Source organism: Pseudochaenichthys georgianus, unplaced genomic scaffold (assembly GCF_902827115.2).
Source record: "Pseudochaenichthys georgianus unplaced genomic scaffold, fPseGeo1.2 scaffold_458_arrow_ctg1, whole genome shotgun sequence".
NCBI lineage: Eukaryota > Metazoa > Chordata > Actinopteri > Perciformes > Channichthyidae > Pseudochaenichthys > Pseudochaenichthys georgianus.
Genome location: NW_027263023.1, coordinates 40,363 through 66,243, shown reverse-complemented (window position 1 = coordinate 66,243; position 25,881 = coordinate 40,363). Strand labels below are relative to the sequence as shown.

At 42.6% G+C, this 25,881-nt stretch overlaps 1 protein-coding gene and 1 pseudogene across 1 annotated transcript; both read left to right on the top strand.

The window, feature by feature from the left end:
- Nucleotides 1-1,981: 1,981 nt before the first annotated feature.
- On the top strand, nucleotides 1,982-4,802 carry LOC117442715 (zona pellucida sperm-binding protein 3-like; annotated as a pseudogene).
- A 12,177-nt stretch (nucleotides 4,803-16,979) lies between these two features.
- Nucleotides 16,980-19,815, top strand: LOC117442721 (zona pellucida sperm-binding protein 3-like). Its single transcript, XM_034078670.1, has 10 exons — nucleotides 16,980-17,394; nucleotides 17,470-17,585; nucleotides 17,667-17,770; nucleotides 17,850-18,024; nucleotides 18,444-18,561; nucleotides 18,632-18,714; nucleotides 18,795-18,964; nucleotides 19,116-19,271; nucleotides 19,387-19,500; nucleotides 19,588-19,815. Exons 1-10 carry the CDS (start codon nucleotides 17,026-17,028, stop codon nucleotides 19,794-19,796), a joined length of 1,614 nt encoding a protein of 537 aa, XP_033934561.1. The 5' UTR covers nucleotides 16,980-17,025; the 3' UTR covers nucleotides 19,797-19,815.
- Nucleotides 19,816-25,881: the final 6,066 nt, after the last annotated feature.

Below are 25,881 nucleotides of genomic sequence, written 5' to 3'. Positions count from 1 at the left end.
GACAGTGTAATGGTGGAAGTATACACACATTGATAGATGTCTTGTAATGCACGGTTGATGAACCTGTGACCCAATTAATTGCATAACTACGCTATTGTGTATATGATATGTCAATAAACCTTAGAAAATCTTGAAATCTTGAAAGGGATGTGCAAAATAGCAATTATATACAGTCTTTAATGAACTATTAGAGAATAACGAGTAATGAATATGCTTTAAATGGATCTGCAGATAAATATTTAGTCTTCTCAAGCACCAACTATCAAATATCTTGCCTGATTGTTGGCACTTGACAATCACCTTCACTGAATTTCATTCAGGTGTAACTAAAGTCTGATTTAAGGGTTGTTTATATTTCACATCATTAATCCAAATCTGTAAAGTAACTAAAATAAATGTAGTGGAGTAAAAATACCAGGTTAACCTTAAAGAAATCCCTCAGGATTATAAAAGACCACCATCACCCCAGCCACAAACGGTTCTGTCTGCTGCAGTCTGGCAGGCGGTACCACAGCATTCGGACTAAAACCACCAGACACAGAGACAGCTTCATCCCACAGGCCAGAAGACTATTAAACACCTGAACTTAGAAATAACATTCATCTGGCTGCTACTTAGAAATTATTTATCTAATATATCATATTCCAATCACTTGTATATAGACTCTTATTGCACTATTTCACTATTTTTTCTGTGTATCTGTTTTATTGCGTAGCACTGTTGGAGGAGCCTGTGACCTAAGGGGGGGAGGGGGTAGGACACGTTCGATTCCTGTTTTGAATAGTGTGGCCGTCGATGGGTTTCATTCCATTTCAAAGTCCCTTTTGGACGCTCTGTGTAAACGTCGCGCATCCAATCACAGAGGTTGAGGACTGATCACGGGGTTTGTCAAGCTAAGCACATGGTGTAGTCCCAAACGATAGCTGAGGATTCTGGGTAGTGTAGTGTCTTCGGCCATCCTAAAACTCCGAAAAAATATTTGTTTCTCCGAATCGAAGGGGGAAAATACAAAAGCATTGCACACAATTCAAACCAATCAATGTTGTGTAATTAACAAGGACAATTTGGTGTTTTTTAGTTGATGAGTAGTGCAGATATCACTGTAAAATCAATCGACAGTAAGGAGAATAGGCTACTTACTTCCGGGTGTAAAATTCTCCGTTATCCAATGGGAATGGACGCTCGTAATACAATACAGAGGACATGATCATTATCTTTTAAATAACGTTAACTGAAGGGAACAATTTATTTGACACAGCTGAAGCTCTGGCCTTCCTTAAAAACTAACTAATTTAATAAAAATCACAGTTGCATTACACACAATGCACTGTTTTTTGAGAACACAAATTCGTAACTAATGTAATTTTTACATTCTGACGAAAAATAAAAATAATTATGAATACAAATAAAATAAAAGAAGCCTCCCGTGAGTTACTACACGCTATAAAGTAGATTTAAAAAAAACGTTGTATAGAAGAAAAGCTCACTGCGGGACGTTGTAGAAATGCGTGTGTGCACCACGACAAAGGAGCCTCATTCACTTTACATTGGGGTTGTTTGCGTGGTGCCGACACGCAAATGTAACAAAGTTCGTGACTCCACCACGCATTGTGGTGTTAAGGAGTCGTGGTGGAGTCATGCATTCTGGTCAGATCAGGTTGTCCGGGGTAGAGTTCTTGAGAATTGACGTGGCAACTCTACCGTGCAGTCAGATCGTGGCTGCTGTGACTTGTGATGTGAATTCTCCGGCCGAAGCTCCAAATAAACCATCAGTGTTTGACAGCAAAGCTCCTGCTCTTCCTGTGTCTCTTTCCTGGGTCGGTGACTCCCACTGCATTGCTGCTACACAGAAGTTTCCCTTACAAGAGTTCAGAGTGTGCAGCCAATTAAGCTGATGCGTGTCTGATTGGACGCAGGTGTGCTGCTCTGATGAGGATAATGATCGGCTAGAGTTTAAAAAGCTCCACCGCTCACACTGAACCATAGGCCTACTGTGAGTCAGTCAGGAAAACAGAGAGCAGCTTCCTGTTATCAGTTTCACTTATGGAGGCCTTTCATTTTCAGGTTATCCTCCTTGTAGGACTCTGTGTTAGCTCCTCTTTTGCTTTTCTGCCCACACAAGATGCTTCGTTTCAGAGCCTTGCGAACACAGGCAGGTCAGAAATCGGGCAGCAGCAGCAGATGTCTCCGGCTGAGGAACCGCAGCAGGTGAATACCATCAGAGTGACCTGTCATCCAGACTCCTTGGAGATTGTTATCAAAGCCGATATGTTTGCGGTTGGAGCTCCTGTTGATGGTGACGAGATACGCCTTGGAGTAGAGACCAACAACCAGTACTGCAGAGCTACAGCGTCTTCAGCAGATGAGTACAGTATCAGTGTTGGACTTGTGGAGTGCGGCACCAGACACTGGGTAACTTTAAATATATTTAATTTCAAATATTATTCATTATAGCTTCTAGTTTTTAAACACGTCTAATCTCCACAGGTAACTGAGGACTCTCTGATCTACACAAAACCTCCTCATATACTCTCCTGAGGCTTCTCCATATGGTGTTGTTCGAATGGAGGAGGCTGTAATTCCAATTGAATGTCATTACGAAAGGTCTTCTCTTTGTTTTTAAGCTCACATTGTAAAAATCTTTGAATGATGTCTGTCTTTTTTAAATGCATGTTTTCTGTTTCTTAGGAAGTACAGTTTGTCCAGTTCTTCACTCATGCCTACCTGGATCCCCTTCATGTCGACCCAGGCTGCAGTGGAAATGTTGCAGTTTAACATGAGAATCATGACAAGTGGGTTTTGATAATGATCTCATGTTATGAGTTGTCATGTCTCTATTTGCACTTAGTACTTTTGTCTGTCCGTGTGCAGGTGACTGGCAGTACAAAAGAGGCTCTAATGTGTTCCATCTCGGTGAGCCCATCAGCATCGAGGCCTCGGTCAAAATCAGGCATCACGTGGAGCTCCGAGTGTTTGTGAGCAGCTGCGTGGCTACACTGAGCCCTGATATGCACTCCAGGCCCAGGCATGCCTTCATTGAAAATGGGTAAGGCTGCAAATTGCTAAATGGCAAAAAGTAATGTGTTTTTCTGACCCTAGAGGGAGCTGTTTAATGTGTAAGGCTCTTCAAGTGGTTTAATTCAGACACGAGCAATGCTGACTCGAGTGACAGGTTAATAAAAGATCATTCCTTTAGTGTTTTCTTCAAGTTAGCTAAGGCTAGCTGCAGGTTGCTTTTAATCTTTATTCTAGTTCTTCCTTTCTGTGCCACTATTGGCAAATGCACAGGTCAGATTTGTGCAGTTCTGACTCTAAAGAACTACTTTCAGAACTTGCCTAGAGACTATAGAAATGTTAGCGGTGGAGTTGCGTTGTGGGTAATGTATACTCTGGTTATAGTAGTCAATGAGTGATAATTTAGTGTTGCTCTTTTTGTTTTTCCTCCTCATAGGTGCTTTGTTGACTCTCAGCTTCCAGGCTCAAGGTCTCAATTCTTAGCCAGGACACAGGATGACAAGCTCCACATGTCCATTGATGCCTTCAGATTTTATAATGAGGACAGAGGGGAGGTGAGGCTCTATTAAATTGCCTCAAACATGATTGTGTGTGCATGTTTCCCAACACCTGTTTTTCTCATAGCTCTACATCACATGTCACCTGAATGCTGTGCCAATAAATAGCACAGATGCAACAACCAAGGCGTGCACTTTTGTGAATGGAAGGTAAGTGAGATCCAGTCTAAAATATGTCAAATTACACACAAAAAACAAAGTCTTGGTGCTGAATGTTTTTTATTTATCAGATGGCAGTCCGCTGATGGTAATGACTACGTATGTGGGCAATGCAAAAGACCAATTGGAGTTGAGCAAACTCCCAGTAAGCCCAGCAGCCCCGGCAAGTTTAGGCCTCGAGGGTTTGTGAAGCCAGAAGAGCGTGAACCCCTCTGGAGGAGTGGACTGAAGACCAGTACAGGTGGGGAGCTTGTAGAAACTTGTATGATGAATATTGGCTGCAGAATAGATGTCGTCATAATGATCAATTGTGACACATGTTTTGGCATAGGTTTTAGACGTGATGATGGCTGGGTAACTGAATTAACATGCATTGTGCTGGTTTGTGTTAGTGTGGGAACATCAGGCCAGAGTGGGTCCGATGATGGTCTTGCCAGCCAAGCAGAAAAGCCGGCCCATACCTGCAGAGGAGCCTTCTTCCATTCTTGATCAAATCAGAAGATCTACAATATATGGCAGCCAGTGGAGGAGTGGAATAAACAGAGTTGGTAAGTCAATGCCGGTATTGAATTATTCTTTGTTCATTTGAAGCCTTTAACAATCTCTAAATTGAGATTAAAATGGCCCATAATGAAATCTTAATGTTTTGTTTTTCTGTCAAAGATCAGAGGAAAGGACTGCTTCCTGATTCATCATCGTCCCAAAACCAGGTGGACGTTGTGACTTTAGCTTCTGAGCAGAATAAAGACGAAGAAGACAAAAGTGGAACAGAAAGGTAAAATGTGAAAAGTCTTAACTCTTTTTTTTAAATGGTACTCTGCAATGCACCTTTTACATTAACACATTTCTTCTACGACTACAGATGAAGATGCTGAGGAAGTTCCTGAACTTCTAGAAAGAACCTCTCCTGAGGCCCACCTGCAGTCTAAGGCAGCGGTGCTGAACAGTACCAACACATCGGCGCTCAATGAAGTCCTCCCAACTGCTGCGGTTAATGTGGCTGTGCCCCCACTGTCCAACACCACTGCAACATAATCTGACTTTCCTGAAACAATGGACTCAAAGAGATAATAAATGATTCAAACTTTAATTTGTTTGCTTTTTAATGTTGCTAAACACAAGGAAAACGGATGACCTGCTCACAGCTAAAAACAATTAAATGCAAACAATTGATTCCTAATGAGCAAAAGTATTCCATATAACGGTAAACATTTAGGGGGGACCCAAAATTGCAATTTGTCTTCCATGTCTTTTCTTGGGCTTGTCTGCTACTAGAAACGGTACTACACCATGGCATTTATTTTCTGGGGTGTCATTTGCTTTAGTTGTAACAGCTGTATAAAGGTGATTTATTGGAGGTCAGCCAGTTTATATTTGGACTTCAGTTGCTGCAACAAAGCCTTTGTACATGAGTAGCTTCTTTAAAAGGGGAGTTACCATGGGGTCCTGGCAATATAATGACCTGAACATTAAGATATAAACATGGTCTCATAACTTTGTGTCCATTGGGTTTTCTGACTGGAGACTGCATTCTAATAGAGTACCCAGACCTCTACTAGGGTAGTAAATATGTTTTAGAGGTACAATTTGATCGTTTACAAAGTCTTGTTACTTTAGCTTAGCAAATCTATTCACTCCTGTTTGTGGGGACTAATTAAAAAAAGTGACCATATTAATGTTTAGGCAAGGCAAGTTTATTTATATAGCACTTTTCAACACAAGGCAATTCAAAGTGCTTTACAAAAAATGAAAGACATTAAGAAAAAGGCATTTAAAATCAGTCATTAAAAAGAAAAGCTAATAACATACATGGATAAAAGTTACAGTGCAGTTTAAGATATGAATAGTTCAATTAAAAGCAGCGACAAAAAGAAAAGTCTTCAGCCTGGATTTAAAAGTAGTCAGAGTTGCAGCGGACCTGCAGGTTTCTGGGAGTTTGTTCCAGATATTTGGAGCATAATAACTGAACACTGCTTTACCATGTTTAGTTCTGACTCTGGGGACAGAAAGCTGACCAGTCCCTGAAGACCTGAGAGATCTGGATGGTTCATAATTTAGCAGGAGGTCAGAAATGTATTTTGGGCCTAAACCATTCAGTGCTTTATAAACCAGCAGCAGTATTTTGAAATATATTCTTTGACACACAGGAAGCCAGTGTAAAGACTTCAGAACATGAGTGATGTGATCCACTTTCTTAGTGTTAGTGAGGACTCGAGCAGCGGCGTTCTGAATCAGCTGCAGCTTCCTAATAGATTTGTTGTGAGACCTGTGAAGACACCATTGCAGTAGTCGAGTCTACTGAAGATAAAAGCAGGGACAAGTTTTTCCAAATCCAGCTGTGACATTTGTCTTTTAATCCTAGATATATTCTTTAGGTGATAGTCGGCTGATTTAGTAACTGTTTTAATGTGACTGTTGAAACTCAGGTCAGAGTCCATGACTACACCTATATTTCTGGCTTTATCTGTTGTTTTGAACATTGCAGACTGAAGCTCAGCGCTAACTTTTATACATTCTGACTTGGCTCCAAAAACCATTACCTCAGTTTTATCTTTGTTTAATTGGAGAAAGTTCTGACACATCCAGTCATTGATTTGTTCAATGCACTTACTCAGTGTTTGAATTGGAGCATAGTCTCCTGGTGAAATTGTTACGTACATTTGTGTGTCATCTGCATAGCTATGGTAACTTATTTTGTTGTTTTTCATTATCTGAGCCAGTGGTAGCATGTAGATGTTAAAGAGAAGAGGCCCCAAGATGGAGCCTTGAGGAACCCCACATGTCATATCTGTCAACTCAGATGTGTATTTACCTATAGAAACAAAGTTGTTTATGTCCTTTAAGTAGGATTCAAACCAATTTAGAACTGTTTCCAAAAGACCCACCCAGTTTTCCAGTCGGTCTAGTAATATGCTGTGGTCAACAATGTCAAACGCAGCACTGAGATCTAATAATACTAACACTGAAGTTCTGCCACTTTCTGTGTTTAAGTGGATGTCATTAAAGACCTTTACAAGAGCAGTCACAGTGCTGTGGTTTGGACGAAAGCTTGACTGGAACACATCGAAACAGTTATTTAAATGCAAGAAATTACTCAACTGTTGAAAAACAACTTTTTCAATGATTTTACCTAGAAATGGGAGGTTTGATATGGGCTTGTAATTGTTCATTACTGAAGCATCTAGATTATTCTTTTTTAAGAGCGGTTTAATGACTGCAGTTTTCAGGGCCTGTGGAATAACACCTGAGTGATACCTATAGTGTTTACTATATGAAGTAGATCTGAGGCCATGCAAGGCAAAACATCTTTGAAAAATCCTGTTGGAATAATATCAAGGCAGCAGGAGGAGGATTTCAGAAGTTGTATAATGTCCTCTAGGTTTTTATCATTAATCTGATGGAATTGTGTCATGGTGTTTGAATTGATGTTAAGTGGAAACAGAGACAACACATTTGCTGTTCCTGATGCAGAGGCACTGACTGCTTGTCTGATTTTCTGAATGTTGTCAGTGAAAAAGGAGGCAAAATCATTGCACGCCCTGGTGGATAGAAATTCAGAGGCTACTTACACTGGGGGGTTAGTTAGTCTGTTGCTTGTAGCAAACAAGGCACGTGCGTTGTTTTTGTTTTTGATAATGATGTCAGAGAAGAACGATTGTCGTGCGTTTTTCAATTCCAAATTATAAAGGCCAACTCTCTCTTTATAGATTTCAAAGTGAACCTGGAGATTTGTTTTTCGACATTCTCTTTTTTTTGTTTTCACGGTCATGGCCTTTCTCCATGGAGATATTTTCGTGCCAGACACTTCCTTTACCTTAGTTGGAGCAATGGCATCTATAACATTTTTAATTTTTGAATTAAAATGATCTACTAGCTCATTTACTGAGATGTGGCAAGTGTGGAAGATAAATTCTGAGTAAACATTTCCCTAGTATTTTCAGTTAAATATCGCTTTGTGGTTATCTCTTTTTGAACATTTTTGTGAACAGAAATAGAGCTCTCAAAGAAAACACAGGAATGGTCAGAGAGTGCAACATCAGTCACCACAACCTTAGAGATATTCAGACCCTTTGAGATAATTAAGTCCAGAGTGTGCCCCTTATTGTGCGTGGGCTCCGTCACATGCTGAGTCAGTCCATAGCTATCAAGAACACAAAACAGTTATTTTGCCCCTCTGTCCTGGGGATTGTCAACATGGATTTTAAAATCACCAACAATGACTAGACGGTCAAAGTCAATACACACTATAGACAGCAGTTCAGTAAAGTCATCAGAAAAGCTTGCACAGTATTTGGGTGGTCTATAGATATTTAGGAACAGAGCTCGAGAGGAGCATTTCAGCTGAAGGGCTACATATTCAAAATAATCAAAGTTTCCATACGATGTCTTCCTGCATTGAAGGGAATCATTGAACAGAATAGCAACTCCACCCCCTTTCTTATGCATTCTTTCCTGACTCTGTTATGGAAATCTAGGACCCAACACGGCTGGAGAGTACAAGTCAAAGTGATCAAAACAAATACATGGTGAATCGAACAGAGCTGTCTTTTTGGTTATTTATTTGAAGCTTCAAATACATGATACAATAATAAATATAGACACAGGTCTGACAGAGTATAGGATAGTCTGCCAGAGTGTGCGCAGTACAATGTAAAAGCGAAGGTTATATAGGAAATTAGTGGGAACGTGAGAAATCTGTCTTCACACAGTCACATTGTTATTAGACACCTGTCCTTGAGCGGTAGATAGCATAACGGTTCTCAGAGTAGGGAAGTTCTTGTGTGACTGTGTGTGAGTCTCCCAGTAGCCAAAGCAGCTCTGTGGCCTTGGGAATAAACCCAAAGGAGAGTAGGAAGGAAGAAAGAAAGCACATCTCAGGAAATGAGAAGCATTTGGTTTAAGTATATAAGGATATGATAAAAATGTCCACTACATTCTCCCCTTTTGATCATACTTGATCAATACAAAAACAAATGACAGGATAGACTGATATAACACATGAATGAATACACTCCATCGCTGGTTTAAGTAAACACATCACAAATATATCATAGAAAACTGGCTTTTTTTGTGGAGGACAGACTCCAATATAATGTAAGCATAAGAGAGGAGGGTACACATGATTATATTGTAGTGTCGGAATCAGACTCTTCTGATTCTAGCTGGTCTATCTCACTGTGGCGCAAAGGATTGTCTTGTAATGGAATAGCAGTGTACTGAACGAAAGCTGAGGATACCATGCTGGAATTGCATTTCTTCAGTATTGGGATAATCAAACAGGTACAACTGATTAATAGGCCAAAAATGATCGCTTTCATGTCGGCTAACAGGTCATTGAGATGCAGCACGGTGTCAGTGATGTTCTTGGTGGCGTCGGGAATGTAAGGGCAACAGGAGTCACCGATCACATGACACAGGCCACCCTTTGAGGCGAACAAAAGGTCAAGAGCAAATTGGTGCTGCATGAGCATGTTCCTAGAGGCTATTATGAATGGGGGCAATGCCTGGAAGCCTTGCGTCGTCTCGTAAGTGAGGTTCTCTAGCCGGACGTGTAAGGTATCTATTTTATGGGCATTGTTTACTGTACCCCACCATGGGAACAGGCCACCCATGAATTTAGCTCCAGCGGACGTCAGATCTCTTTTTACCTTGTGGTGGTCGGGGTGTTGGAACTCTGGGTAATGATGTGTCGTGTACATTAAGGACGTGAGTACAGTGACTGCTGGATTCAAATCCACTAGAGTGCATGTACCTATCCAGAGGGGAGCCAGAACTTGATAGAGCTTGTCGCCGCACAACCAAACGTAATCTTGTGGCGCGCTAAACCCAGCATCACTGGGCCAGGCCAGTTGGAGGGAAATATGTTTAACATCAGGGAATGCTACGTTAGAAAGGATTCTTTCAGGGGCACCGGATATGTGACAATACGAGATTTTGTAAGCACCGTAACTGCATGTGTTCCGTAGGATACGAGTACAACCAGTAGCAGTGCCTAGGAAAAAATAAGGTGGTGTAAGAGACGTTTTGTGGTACACTCTCTGGATGCAGAGGCTGTGTTTCATCCCTCTCAAATGACTAGGGTGCACATGGCTGACGGGTTGGTACTTTGCGTATGTGGTATCAAGCGTGGATGCACGCAAAGAGGAGTTAGACCGATTACTGCATGGTGGGGGAAGCTGCCTAGCATAACGCCACTCGGTTACGCTGTCTTCACCCTTGATGGGCCTTGTCAGAGCCATAAACGCACAGAGGTGTTCAACCTGGGTCAGAGAGCGCGGACGAACTGGCACGGACATTGATGAGTCCTGGGGGAAAAGGGTGCATGCATAACATGACCCATTTTGTCCTGCGGCCTGCAAGAATGATCTCAGAGTGTGCCACCAGACGTTACCGGTGATCCCATTACTGGTCTGAACCACATCAATGTTGCTATGGTCGTTATCGCCTATGTATAGATTAAATGTAGATGTATCTATGGATGTCAACAGTGGCGTCAAAGGTTGCCTACGCTTTTCCGGGGTCTGAGTTTTGGGCGCGATGTCTATGTAAAATGTGTCACACGGGTCGGCGCCAGATACATACATACAGACAACAAAATAAAATAAATGTGGTTCGCCCTGCTTTCCCCATGTACCTCTTAGATACCTTGATTTTGGCTGACATGCTGTATGCTGACCATGGATACATAAAATATAGGACTAGTCCTAACACAACTATCATTGTGTCGGACCTCACAGCTGTTCTCTCTGGAAACATCACTCTACACTCGTCGATCAGAGCGAGCGGAGCGCATTTTCGCGAGCGGAGCACATTTTCTCATCCGCCTCACGGAGCGTGGAAAGTGAGGGGCAGGGCTGCCTCTCTTCCGTCGGCGTGGATAGGAGGTTTTTCCCGGGAAGTCGCAGAGAGACGGAGCGGCTGCACGTTGTTGTTTGGGCCCCCTTTTTCCACCTGCCCAGTTGTGCTGTGGCGGGGACCTGCTTCCACTTGTCGTGTGCTGCTGTCCTGGCGAGATTTTACCCCGGGGGGCGTAACGGAGAGACCGGAGCGGCTTCGCGTTCGGGCTGCGGCCTGCTTTACACCTGCTGTATTGGAGGCCTGTATCCACCTGCTCCACCTGTCGTGCTCTACGGTGCCGAGGACGTTTTACCACGGGGATATCGCTGAGAGACCGGAGCGCCTCTACGCCTCGAGCTGGTCCTGCTTCGCCTATCCTGCTGTAGGCCTACTGAGGAGGTTCTGCACCGGGGATATTGCGAGGAGAACGGAGCGCCTCCACATTTCGGGCCTGCTTGCACGCCTATCCGGATGCTCTGCTGGTCTGGGAAAATGGCCCATATCGGGATTCTGCTGTGCCTGTTAACTGTTTTGGACTATGAGAAGATCTCTAGTCATTCTGAGAAGACTACTGGATTCAGGTCTGTTCTGCCACCTGCAGTGGGCATCCCCTGCAAAGGTTCAGATGTGTTACACAAACAATTACCGGTTGCCTTGTCACAGACTATCTGCTCGACAAAATATGTTTGTCTTTTTTATTTTCCTGCGATGATGGTTCTTCAGGACTGCTTCTTAAGCTCTAATCACACTCTCGCAGACTTTTCCGGTGTTTAGATGACAATGTATGTGTGTCATTTAAGAGGAAAAGATGCATGTTTTTTTTGTTGTTATTACTGTCAGGAAATGTACACCCTAACCCTGGTCCGCCCAGTAGTAATAGTCAGATCGCTACTCCTGCTGATTTTAAAGCTAGGTCTGGGTTGGGTTTCATCCACTTGAATGTGCGCAGTCTGTTAGGTAAACTAGATTTTGTCCGTATCTGGGCAAAATCGACTGACGCTGACGTCATTGTCTTATCTGTAACATGGCTAAATAAGTCTATTTTGGCCTCTGACATTGCCTTAAATGGTTTTAATGTGTATCGTACCGACCGGCCTAATAAAGGTGGTGGCGTTGCAATTTATGTTAAGAATAAGTTCAGTGTAACCACATTAATTTCCAAATCGATCAGTAAGCAATTTGAATTTGTAGCCTTAAATATAGAAGTGGCAAAGGGTCAACAGGTCATGGTGGTGGGCTGCTACAGACCCCCCTCAGCTGTCAAAGACTCCTTGTCTTCACTAGCAAATATTTTATCACAACTAGACAACAAGGAAATAGTGCTACTTGGAGATTTTAACTGGGACTGGTTAACTGCAGTGTCAGAGGATTTTAAAAACCTTTGTATCTCATTGAATGTTACTCAGATTGTGGACAGTCCTACTCGCCCAAATATTAAGTCCCCTAATAAATCCTCCCTAATTGATCTCATTTTAACTAATGTTCCCCATAAATATTCTTCTGTGGGAGTATTTGCAAATGATCTGAGCGATCACTGTGTTGTAGCCACAATTAGGGACACTAAGGTCCAAAAGGTTAAACCTCGCATTATCATCAAGAGAGACATACAACATTTTGTGGAGCAGGGTTTTGTGCATGATCTGTTTGATTTTGATTGGGGTAAAATCGATCTGTGTGCTGATGTTGAAACCACATGGTCTTATTTTTATCTTGGTTTTATGGAGATCATTGATAGACATGCACCCCTGCGTAAATGTAGAGTAAAGGGATGAGACAATCCTTGGTTTTCTGCTGAGCTGTCTAGTCTCCTTCATGAGAGAAACAAGGCCTGGGCAAAGGCTAGGAAATCAGGCTCAGAGATAGAATTGCTGCATTTTAGGCAGCTAAGGAATAGCTTCACTTCAAATGTAAAAAGTGCAAAGTCGAAGTACTATTTGTCAGTTACCACAGTAAACCTAAATAATCCTAGGAAATTTTGGAAAGCAATAAAATCGATATCAACCGGTGAGATCCGTAATGAGCTACCTCCGTGCCTTACCACAGCATCTGGCCCTATATCGGACAGGGCTACTATGCTAAATTGCTTTAATGAGCATTTTGTGTCCTGTGGTTCTCTATTTGATTCTGTCACTAACTCTGCTTCTGTAAACACCACAGTCTGTGACTCTGAACAACGTGGTCTGGAAAACCCTTTCAGTTTTACCCCTTTTACTGTTGATGTTGTTCATGAAGCCTTATCTAAGCTAGATCCTAGGAAACCGGCTGGCCCGGACAACTTAGAACATTTATTTTTAAAGATAGCTGCAGACTTTATTGCTCCACCTCGGATACATGTCGATGGCAGTGATGATGTGTGTCGATGTTGCGACGATACATGCTCCAACAACTCTCCCACCGGTCAAACAAACCTCGGAAGTCTGATCCCTGAAGGTAAACTGTAAATCCTACAGTTTTATAACTTTCATAATCTGTGATCTGTCTGTGAAAACTGCCCCAACTCAATATTATTTGACTCTCACTTTCATTTGTATTCATGTTTCAGATTTGGTGGCACGTGAAACTGTTACTCTGGGCCCTTTGATGGTGTTGCCCTAAAGTAGGCGAAGCATAACAATCCAGACAATAAAGGATTCAACATTTGTCTATCAATCTCACCCTCCCTGACCAAACTTCAGCATAATACTTGTAGCTTAATACTAGCAACACGATTATTTTAATGATTGTTTAGTAAGGAATGTTTATACAACATAAACATTAAAGAAACAAGGATGTTTAGACTTTACTGTTGATACCTAACATGGCTCTAAACAAAGCCACACAACTGGTCTGATGAAACATCCCGTAAATAAAAACAGATTACACTGTATGAACATTACATGTTGATGTCAGCTGTCAGGATAGACATGTATCAGTGTTTGAAAGAGGAAAATAAAACGTGAATTTCTCTTACCTTCAAAAAGCTGAATGAAAATAAGAATGCATGCCAAGCTCGTCTTCATGGCCTTTTCAGTTATGAACTCACTAATAAATACTAAAGCTTACTCACATTGTACTCCTATTTTCTTCAGTCTGTGAGGTTTTGTGGACAGCCTCACTTTATTTATTGTTCTTCACCTCTGAGCAGGAAGGGGAAATCAAACCAAGAACAGCCGTTGAAATGTTGCAGTTGGTTTTGCACACACTGATGTTTAACTGAATTTGAAATTAAACTCAGGATGGTATGCATCAGACTTTAAAACTTGTATCCACTGGATTAACACAACTAATGTGTAAAGTTACTCAAACAAACCCATCTCAAAAAGTTTTTCTCAGTATTTGTTAGCAATATAAACATTGCTCCCCACGATATATAACACTTTTTTATAGTTTCATAGTAAGTCTTCTTATAGCGATCCTGTTGTGATATTATCAAGTGAGAAAAGAAGATATGATAATATCACGTTCATGTTGTATCACTGGATATGTCTGGTGTCTACAAGATGAGTGTGAAAGTGCAGGTCAGGAGGAGAGTCATCAGCAGCAAAGGGGTGGATATATATTATAAGTTAGTGTCCTGTAAACATGTACGCCGGCACAGTCCGATTCAGAAGCTCTGCAATCATAAATAATAATAAATATATATTTTTAAAGCTTGGGTTGTGTTTTTAGCGCACCAAAATAAGTGCTATTCACATACAAGACAATACAATGTGTCCAAAAACAAAGGAGATAGTAATAGGAAAGAGTGAAAGAGGTTAGGTCAATAACCATTGGTCAGAATGGGTTCGCCTGATATGTCAGTGGTTAGAGCTGGCAGCCCATATTCAGCCACCGCTTCCTAGTAAACCAGTTTGAATCCTGAACCAGCCGAACATTTCTGGCATGTCCTCCCCTCTGTCTCCCCCTTTCAACTCTAACATCTCCAAATGCCCTTTGGACCGAAACAAACTAAAAAGTATGAACAGAAAAAACGAAATGGATCAATCTAAAATAACATAAAAATATTTAAGCAACAGTACAGGGTGAACATCTGAAATGGATAATTAGGAATATAGTTTTGTACTTTATATGTCGTAAGTCATTTGATGTTAAGTATTTGGAGGCATTTTCAATACTTTGTTTGAACTGCATGGATTGATTTGTATATGTGTCTTATGTTTAAAACACAGATCAAATTGTTTTAATGTAGCTCAAAAACAGAAGTTTTACATTTGTATTTTAATGTATTTGATTTAGTCTGTACAAATCAACAAAACATGAATGATAGTTTAAAAACATAATAAAATGACACCATAGACCACAATAATAATGTGATAGTGTATACAAATTAAGGATCCAGGGGGATGTCAAAATGCTAGTGATGTTACGTATTGCGCCGAGGCTTCGGAGTGTGTGTCGAGTAATCCCCGAAGCTTTTTGTGAAGCATGTATCAAGGCTTGTATCGTTTTGGGCCAGTGACGTCATCGATGACAAACGAAGCCTCGCTGCCTGTCTATACCACGTGACTGCTTCACGAAGCGATTCAGATCGGTTGAACCGTTGAACCACAACGTTCATAATACCCATGGATGTATAATAAGAACCATATTACCCCTCCTATACCTGGGCCCGGTGACACGATGGAATCAAGAGAGCTCAGACCCTCACTCATAGAGGTCGGAACATGTCATAAGTATAAATAGATACAAGCATAAATAAATGTAGGAATAAAAACATCAATAAAAACATGAATAAATACAGGAATACATATCTTGGAGTGTTTTCAGGGAGCTGTAGTGTCTGTGCTGTAGCTCAGCTGGAAAACAGTTGACTCATGACCGCAGGGTCCCTAGTTCAACGACTGAACAATACGTATTTGTTGTTGTTTATAAAAGCTACAGCTAAATGAGATAATGTAGTTAATAAAAGTATTCTTTGATATGGTGTAGCCTTTCTCAGGCTACAACATGGTTACGTTTATGAATATTATTAAGGAATATAAATCCCTCTTTGCAATGTTTACCAGCCTCATTAGTCTGTTCAATCACAATCATTAAACTGGAATAAATACAATATTGTTAACATGAACATATGATTTAATGTTCGTTGTTTAGAGTTATTCTAAGGCTTTACCCAATGGGAACTCGGTATGAGATAGAGCAGGGGTTCTCAAACTTTTTGTTTATGCGGACCACTATTTATTATCAAGGGTTTTCGCGGACGACCTCATATGCAAACCTAAATAAGTACATATATAAACGTAGTGTTAAAACGCCGATATTTTTTTATAGTTAATCATAGACAATCAAAAGTAAATTGAAGCCTATCTGATACTTTTGTGACCGGTGTCTGTCTGCGTTGTACGTTTCTCAAAGAGGTCGGCGGACGGTATTTTAATTAGGTCATCCCAAACAATGCCACAAGTGCGCACGCACGTGCACAAAACGGGCAGACAGGTCTACAAAAAAACTACCGGTATGCTTTAGTTACTGTGCTGCAAAAAGCAGACGGTGCTGCGCTCAACACACACAGACTAAAAACCATGGACACACAGGCATATAAGTAACATAAACAATGTATAGGCCTAAGTTGCATAAAGGCTTGAGCTATATTGGGTCCGGATCATGGTCCGGATGCTTCTCGTTTTGCGCCGTCCTGTTCAAATGAAATCGCCGCCAATCATATTTCCACGCTCGCGCCAGGGCCGGGGGAGGGGTTACAAGGCTCGTGTCTTGTGGTGCATTCACTTGCACTCGGATATTAGAGATTTTCTCTCATAAATGAGTCCAACGACCACTACCCCACTGCCTGATATCATTAGAAAGCTAGGAATCTCCTCTTTCCTGACAGTGTATACAACTCAAAATGTTGTCATTCAGGTCAATGCGACTGATTTTGATAGAGGTGGTCCCCGAAAATCCTTGATAATAAAAAGGTGATTTTATTTAGCTTTTTTCCACGGACCACCTGCAGTACCCTCGCGGACCACAGTTTGAGAACCGCTGAGATAGAGCACACTGTTGAGATGTCCAATCTGCCTGTTTTACACACTTTGACCAACAGGGGGTTTGTGTTCAAATGAAGCCTATGATGAAGCCTCATGAGATGAACCCTTTTGCGAACCAATTGGCTGGAAAGCTTCAAAGCTTCATAAGGCTTCATCTCGCCATCACTACAAAAATGCTTCCTGCATGGTTTTCATGAACTGCAACACTAACATTTTATTTAAAATCCAAAGTAACAAGCAATGAAGCAAATATATGCACATTTTAAACATGTGAAAACGCCCTTCACCTATCTCTCAATCAGCCTCATGTCTTGAGTTCAGAGTGTGCAGCCAATTAAGCTGATGCGTGTCTGATTGGACGCAGGTGTGCTGCTCTGATGAGGATAATGATCGGCTAGAGTTTAAAAAGCTCCACCGCTCACACTGAACCATAGGCCTACTGTGAGTCAGTCAGGAAGACAGAGAAGAGCTTCCTGTTATCAGTTTCACTTATGGAGGCCTTTCATTTTCAGGTTATCCTCCTTGTAGGACTCTGTGTTAGCTCCTCTTTTGCTTTTCTGCCCACACAAGATGCTTCGTTTCAGAGCCTTGCGAACACAGGCAGGTCAGAAATCGGGCAGCAGCAGCAGAGGTCTCCGGCTGAGGAACCGCAGCAGGTGAATACCATCAGAGTGACCTGTCACCCAGACTCCTTGGAGATTGTTATCAAAGCTGATATGTTTGCGGTTGGAGCTCCTGTTGATGGTGACGAGATACGCCTTGGAATAGAGACCAACAACCAGTACTGCAGAGCTACAGCGTCTTCAGCAGATGAGTACAGTATCAGTGTTGGACTTGTGGAGTGCGGCACCAGACACTGGGTAACTTTAAATATATTTAATTTCAAATATTATTCATTATAGCTTCTAGTTTTTAAACACGTCTAATCTCCACAGGTAACTGAGGACTCTCTGATCTACACAAACCTCCTCATATACTCTCCTGAGGCTTCTCCATATGGTGTTGTTCGAATGGAGGAGGCTGTAATTCCAATTGAATGTCATTACGAAAGGTCTTTGTTTTTAAAGCTCACATTGTAAAAATCTTTGAATGATGTCTGTCTTTTTTTAAATGCATGTTTTCTGTTTCTTAGGAAGTACAGTTTGTCCAGTTCTTCACTCATGCCTACCTGGATCCCCTTCATGTCGACCCAGGCTGCAGTGGAAATGTTGCAGTTTAACATGAGAATCATGACAAGTGGGTTTTGATAATGATCTCATGTTATGAGTTGTCATGTCTCTATTTGCACTTAGTACTTTTGTCTGTCCGTGTGCAGGTGACTGGCAGTACAAAAGAGGCTCTAATGTGTTTCATCTCGGTGAGCCCATCAGCATCGAGGCCTCGGTCAGAATCCGGCATCACGTGGAGCTCCGAGTGTTTGTGAGCAGCTGCGTGGCTACACTGAGCCCTGACATGCACTCCAGCCCCAGGCATGCCTTCATTGAAAATGGGTAAGGCTGCAAATTGCTAAATGGCAAAAAGTAATGTATTTTTAGTAACGTGTTTTTCTGACCCTAGAGGGAGCAGTTTAATGTGTAAGGCTCTTCAAGTGGTTTAATTCAGACACGAGCAATGCTGACTCGAGTGACAGGTTAATAAAAGATCATTCCTTTAGTGTTGTCTTCAAGTTAGCTAAGGCTAGCTGCAGGTTGCTTTTAATCTTTATTCTAGTTCTTCCTTTCTGTGCCACTATTGGCAAATGCACAGGTCAGATTTGTGCAGTTCTGACTCTAAAGAACTACTTCCAGAACTTGCCTAGAGACTATAGAAATGTTAGCGGTGGAGTTGCGTTGTGGGTAATATAGACTCTGGTTATAGTAGTCAATGAGTGCTAATTTAGTGTTGCTCTTTTTGTTTTTCCTCATCATAGGTGCTTTGTTGACTCTCAGCTTCCAGGCTCAAGGTCTCATTTCTTAGCCAGGACACAGGATGACAAGCTCCACATGTCCATTGATGCCTTCAGATTTTATAATGAGGACAGAGGGGAGGTGAGGCTCTATTAAATTGCCTCAAACATGATTGTGTGTGCATGTTTCCCAACACCTGTTTTTCTCATAGCTCTACATCACATGTCACCTGAATGCTGTGCCAATAAATAGCACAGATGCAACAACCAAGGCGTGCACTTTTGTGAATGGAAGGTAAGTGAGATCCAGTCTAAAATATGTCAAATTACACACAAAAAACAAAGTCTTGGTACTGAATGTTTTTTATTTATCAGATGGCAGTCCGCTGATGGTAATGACTACGTATGTGGGCAATGCAAAAGACCAAGTGGAGTTGCGCAAACTCCCAGTAAGCCCAGCAGCCCTGGCAAGTTTAGGCCTCGAGGGTTTGTGAAGCCAGAAGAGCGTGAACCCCTCTGGAGGAGTGGACTGAAGACCAGTACAGGTGGGGAGCTTGTAGAAACTTGTATGATGAATATTGGCTGCAGAATAGAAGTAGTCATAATGATCAATTGTGACGCATGTTTTGGCATAGGTTTTAGACGTGATGATGGCTGGGTAACTGAATTAACATGCATTGTGCTGGTTTGTGTTAGTGTGGGAACATCAGGCCAGAGTGGGTCCGATGATGGTCTTGCCAGCCAAGCAGAAAAGCCGGCCCATACCTGCAGAGGAGCCTTCTTCCATTCTTGATCAAATCAGAAGATCTACAATATATGGCAGCCAGTGGAGGAGTGGAATAAACAGAGTTGGTAAGTCAATGCCGGTATTGAATTATTCTTTGTTCATTTGAAGCCTTTAACAATCTCTAAATTGAGATTAAAATGGCCCATAATGAAATCTTAATGTTTTGTTTTTCTGTCAAAGATCAGAGGAAAGGACTGCTTCCTGATTCATCATCGTCCCAAAACCAGGTGGACGTTGTGACTTTAGCTTCTGAGCAGAATAAAGACGAAGAAGACAAAAGTGGAACAGAAAAAGGTAAAATGTGAAAAGTCTTAACTCTTTTTTTTAAATGGCACTCTGCAATGCACCTTTTACATTAACACATTTCTTCTACGACTACAGATGAAGATGCTGAGGAAGTTCCTGAACTTCTAGAAAGAACCTCTCCTGAGGCCCACCTGCAGTCTAAGGCAGCGGTGCTGAACAGTACCAACACATCGGCGCTCAATGAAGTCCTCCCAACTGCTGCGGTTAATGTGGCTGTGCCCCCACTGTCCAACACCACTGCAACAGAATCTGACTTTCCTGAAACAATGGACTCAAAGAGATAATAAATGATTCAAACTTTAATGTTTGCTTTTTAATGTTGCTAAACACAAGGAAAACGGATGACCTGCTCACAGCTAAAAACAATTAAATGCAAACAATTGATTCCTAATGAGCAAAAGTATTCCATATAACGGTAAACATTTAGGGGTAACCCAAAATTGCAATTTGTCTTCCATGTCTTTTCTTGGGCTTGTCTGCTACTAGAAACGGTACTACACCATGGCATTTATTTTCTGGGGTGTCATTTGCTTTAGTTGTAACAGCTGTATAAAGGTGATTTATTGGAGGTCAGCCAGTTTATATTTGGACTTCAGTTGCTGCAACAAAGCCTTTGTACATGAGTAGCTTCTTTAAAAGGGGAGTTACCATGGGGTCCTGGCAATATAATGACCTGAACATTAAGATATAAACATGGTCTCATAACTTTGTGTCCATTGGGTTTTCTAACTGGAGACTGCATTCTAATGGAGTACCCAGACCTCTACTAGGGTAGTAAATATGTTTTAGAGGTACAATTTGATCGTTTACAAAGTCTTGTTACTTTAGCTTAGCAAATCTATTCACTCCTGTTTTTGGGGACTAATTAAAAAAAGTGACCATATTAATGTTTAGGCAAGTTTATTTATAGCACTTTTCAACACAAGGCAATTCAAAGTGCTTTACAAAAAATGAAAGACATTGAGAAAAAGGCATTTAAAATCAGTCATTAAAAAGAAAAGCTAATAAAATACATGGATAAAAGTTACAGTGCAGTTTAAGATATGAATAGTTCAATTAAAAGCAGCGACAAAAAGAAACGTCTTCAGCCTGGATTTAAAAGTAGTCAGAGTTGCAGCGGACCTGCAGGTTTCTGGGAGTTTGTTCCAGATATTTGGAGCATAATAACTGAACACTGCTTTACCATGTTTAGTTCTGATTCTGGGGACAGAAAGCTGACCAGTCCCTGAAGACCTGAGAGATCTGGATGGTTCATAATTTAGCAGGAGGTCAGAAATGTATTTTGGGCCTAAACCATTCAGTGCTTTATAAACCAGCAGCAGTATTTTGAAATATATTCTTTGACACACAGGAAGCCAGTGTAAAGACTTCAGAACATGAGTGATGTGATCCACTTTCTTAGTGTTAGTGAGGACTCGAGCAGCGGCGTTCTGAATCAGCTGCAGCTTCCTAATAGATTTGTTGTGAGACCTGTGAAGACACCATTATTTTTGCTTCCGTTAGGCAATATTATAAGGAATCATTATGTAAACATTCATTGTTATGCGGATGATACTCAACTATATTTATCAATCAAGCCTGATGAAATTAATCATCTAAATAAAATTCAAGACTGCCTTAAGGACTTAAAAACGTGGATGACCTTAAACTTTTTGATGTTAAACACGACCAAAACTGAAGTTATTGTACTTGGCCCGCAGAATCTACGAAACAAATTATCTAAAGACATACTAACTATGGATGGCATTAATTTGGCCTCCAGTGAGACTGTAAGGAATCTTGGTGTTATATTTGATCAGGATTTATCCTTTAACGCCCACATAAAATCAATTTCAAGGACCGCCTACTTCCATCTACGTAACATTGCAAAAATCAGGTATATCTTGCCTCAAAACGATGCAGAGAAACTAGTCCATGCATTTGTTACTTCTAGGCTGGATTATTGTAACTCTTTATTATCAGGGAGTACTAAGAAGTCAATCAAGTCGCTTCAGCTGATTCAAAATGCTGCGGCTCGTGTACTAACCAGAGTTAGGAAAAGGGACCACATTACTCCTGTTCTGGCTGCCTTACACTGGCTCCCTATAGAACACAGGATAGAATTTAAAATTATTCTTCTCGCCTACAAATCCCTTAATGGGCAGGCGCCATCTTACCTTAAAGAACTCATTATACCCTACTGTCCTACTAGGGCATTGCGTTCCAAGAATGCAGGGTTGTTGCTTGTTCCTAGAATCTTTAAAAGTACAATGGGAGCCAGAGCCTTTTCTTATCAAGCTCCACATTTGTGGAATCAGCTTCCAGTTTGTGTTCGGGCGGCAGACACCCTATCCGTTTTTAAGAGTGCGCTTAAGACCTTCCTTTTTGATAAAGCTTATAGTTAGGGCTGATTAGATTCAGCCCCTAGTTTTGCTGATATAGGCTTAGTTTGTCGGGGGACATCTTACTTCTTCCTTCTCTCTGTCTATACCCGTGTACACTCATGTTCCGATTAACCCAGCTTCCCCAAATGTCTTTCTTTTTGGTGTCTATATACGCTGGGATCCGGAGTCATGGATGATCCTGTGGTCCTGTGTCCTGGATCGCGAGCGCTGGATCTTGAGTCGTGGCTGTGGTCCTGGATCATAGGTCCTGGATGGATATCCTCGTGGATTCATCTTCCTATTATACACACATGCATTTCCAAACATTTGGACTACCTATGTTGCAAATGTATTATATTTTCAATTTACACACGGCATCTATTGCACGTCTGTCCGTCCTGGGAGAGGGATCCCTCCTCTGTTGCTCTCCCTGAGGTTTCTCCCATTTTTCCCTTTAAACTGGGTTTTCTTTGGAAGTTTTTCCTTGTACGATGTGAGGGTCTAAGGACAGAGGGTGTCGTATTGTCATACTGATATTCTGTACACACTGTGAAGACCACTGAGACAAATGTAACATTTGTGATATTGGGCTATATAAATAAACATTGATTGATTGATTGATTGATTGATTGATTGTGTGGGCAGAAAAGCAAAAGAGGAGCTAACACAGAGTCCTACAAGGAGGATAACCTGAAAATGAAAGGCCTCCATAAGTGAAACTGATAACAGGAAGCTGCTCTCTGTCTTCCTGACTGACTCACAGTAGGCCTATGGTTCAGTGCGAGCGGTGGAGCTTTTTAAACTCTAGCCGATCATTATCCTCATCAGAGCAGCACACCTGCGTCCAATCAGACACGCATCAGCTTAATTGGCTGCACACTCTGAACTCTTGTAAGGCAAATGTCAGCCTTATGAACGGAGGTACCGTGGGACTTGCCCTTCACATGTACGGGAGTCCGCTCAATGGAAATGCGATGTCAAGTTCCGATGTCAAGTTCCTGTCAGCGGCTAGACAGATGTTACCAGTGTTTACCAGTGTTGCCAGGGGCATGATAACATCCTCCACTGGAGGTTGGGTGGTGCTGCTGTGAATAAGGCCGACTATGGGTGCCGATGGGCGGACGGTAAAGCACCGCAAAGTAAACCCCCTTTAAGTGTAGCCAGGGGCACGAGAAAAATCCTCCATGGAGGTTGGGTGGTGCTGCTGTGAATAAGGCCAACTATGGGTGCCGATGGGCGGACGGTAAAGCACCGCAAAGTAGACCCCCTTTAAGTGTAGCCAGGGTCACCCTGCATGCGTCGTCAAATGTGATTGAAATGGACAGATTCCTGTACATTTCAATCACTTTTAATGGGGTCGTCAAATGTGATTGAAATGGACAGATTCCTGTACATTTCAATCACTTTTAATGGGAGTCGTCAGTGTATGGAGCTTAACCCATAGTTCCCGGACGTTCCAGGCCGAATTTGGAAGCTCATATGCGGCCTGCCATGCGCCTCCACCCGTGGAAAGCAAAATAAAGTAAAGAAAACGGTCAATTATATGTTAAAATAATCAAAAATGAAGTTTTTGAAAATTCTCGAAAAGTGCCAACGGGGGAGGGGGTCAAGTCTTCGGCGCTTCGGCGCTTCGGAACGAAGCCCCGGAGACTTTTGCACTCCCCCGTTGCAATTTACAACGGAGAGGGGAAACGAGAGCTCCCCTCCTCCGTCCAAAAAATTCATTCATCTTTTCCAAGCTACCATCTGCACGAAATCGGAAACCCGGTTTTTGAGAGCACTTAGAAAAAAACGAGCTATTTTCACATGATGGGGAAATCATGGAGGAATGTATCCGCCTCATGAGCACTTTGGATCGGATGAAATTGTTGCCTGGAGGACCCCCAATCATGGTTCTCACAAAACTTTAAGTTTTCAAACTGGTCTCTGGAGGAATGCAAGGGGAGTTGTCAGGGGACTCTACCCGCCTCAAGAGGCACTATTTTGGGATACATTTTATCCATTTTCACCCCTTTTTATGGTTCTTCCAAAAAGTTAACTTAGACTTTTTCCGACTCTGGAGAAAGGTAGGGGGAGTTGTCAGGGGACTCTATCCGCCTTTTGGAACACTATTTTGGGATACAATTTATCCATTTTCACCCTTTTCTCTGGTTCTTCCAAAAGTTGACTTAAACTTTTTCCCACCCTGGAGAAAGGTATGGGGAGTTGTCAGGGGACTCTACCCGCCTTATGGAACACTATTTTGGGGTACCTTTTTTCCCATTTTCACCCCTTTTCTCTGGTTCTCTGGTTGTGGCGGCCTCGCCCTGGCCGTCCACCCTCTGGGTACCTGACTCCCCTGCCTCCTCCGGGGGGCAGTTGAGAGGGGTTCACCGGGACCCTGACTCCAGCGCGGTGTGGCGGCCTCGCCCTGGCCGTCCACCGTGCGCCCTCTGGGTCGTACCCGAAACTGTCGGGTATCCTTTGGGAGAATCAGACTCTGGAGGAACGTGAGGGGAGATTACAGGGATCTCTGCCCGCCTAACGAGTGCCTAAATGGGACACCGCACCATGATGCAAATGAAAACAAACACTGATTTGAAAATAAGCTGAGTGCGTCTTTCGTGAGTCTTTTCACGCTTCCTTCTTTTTTTACCCACGATTCTGGTGACATTTCCCGGTACCGAAATGCTCAAGAATACAGGTCGGATGGCGGTCCGTTGTCCGATCTGCAATAGCTCCTACCGTGCCCTGAGCAAGCACCTACAGAGGAACCATGGTGTGCGTAACTTGGATGAAAGAAAAATTCTGCTGTTGTTGGCCAACGGACGGACCAACATTAGGCTCCATCCCTGTACCATTCTGGGATGCGAGTACCGCGGCACAAGGCTGGATCGCCACTTGGCCAGAGACCATGTTGAGCTGGCCCGGGAGGAACTACATGTGGTTCAAAATCAAATGAAAATGACAGTGGCCAAGAAGGAGCTTTATGAACTCCGAATGACAAACCCCACCATAGAAATGATTACCGCTTGGGCTGTTGACACGGTGGCAGACGACGATATACTGTCACAACCTCCACCCTTGTCCCCGGTGAATGAATGTGACAACCCGGACTGCAAAGAATGGAGGCTGGAGGCTAACGCAGTGAGGGCTCAGCGGGACATATATGCTGCTGAGGTGAAATCCCTGCGCTGCAAGTTGCAGCAGAGGATAAAGGACAAGCGACAGAGGATGGATCAGCGGGCCGGGGACATGCCCGCGTTCGATGGGGAGGAACGAGAGCGGGTCATTCTGAAGAAACGACCCCGACCAGAGTCGACACCAACGAGGCTGTCCAAGTCGAAAGGTCCCTCCTGCAGCAAGTCTCCCATTCCTGCCTGCAGCACGTCTCCCATTCCCGCCTGCAGCACGTCTCCCATTCCCGCCTGCAGCAAGTCCCCCACTGGCTCTCACACCCATTCATCCAGCTCCTCAGAGCCTGCATCCATCCATACCGAGGCCTCGTCAACCTCCCCTCCCATAAATTCCCCCTGGTTCCGGGGCAGGGGCCGGGGAAATATAATGCGGAACATAACATTCCCACGGATCATGGGTAAGTGTTTTGGCTATGTGACACATGCAGTTTCTGTAACACATCATGTGTTGTCATTAAAGTCCTGTTTATATTTCACAGAGGATTATCTGCAAGGATACCGGGAGCATTATGCAGGTATCGACCCACCAGTGAGGCTCCAGGAAAACACAGTCTCCAAACTAAGCAGAGTGAAGTCGTTCCTCAGTTTCATGGCACACGGTTTCAATCGCCTGTCTGACTGGCTCTTTTTGAGGGATCTCAAGAGGATACGCGGGTGGTCCCGGAGCCTGATGAAGTCAAGCCTTCAGGTCACGACCTCCGACTTCTACATCAAGAATATATCACACTTTCTCAAGTACATGGCCGACACACCGTGAAAGGGGAGCAGGCTCAGCCAAACCGACATGATTTTAATCAAACGGGAAGTAGTTGCCATCCTGAAGTCTCTGA

Coding starts and splice junctions, on each gene's coding strand:
- LOC117442721 (XM_034078670.1), top strand. CDS start 17,026: ATGGAGGCCTTTCATTTTCAGGTTATCCTCCTTGTAGGACTCTGTGTT. Junction 17,395..17,469: donor AGTGCGGCACCAGACACTGG/GTAACTTTAAAT, acceptor TAATCTCCACAG/GTAACTGAGGACTCTCTGAT. Junction 18,965..19,115: donor TGGACTGAAGACCAGTACAG/GTGGGGAGCTTG, acceptor GGTTTGTGTTAG/TGTGGGAACATCAGGCCAGA.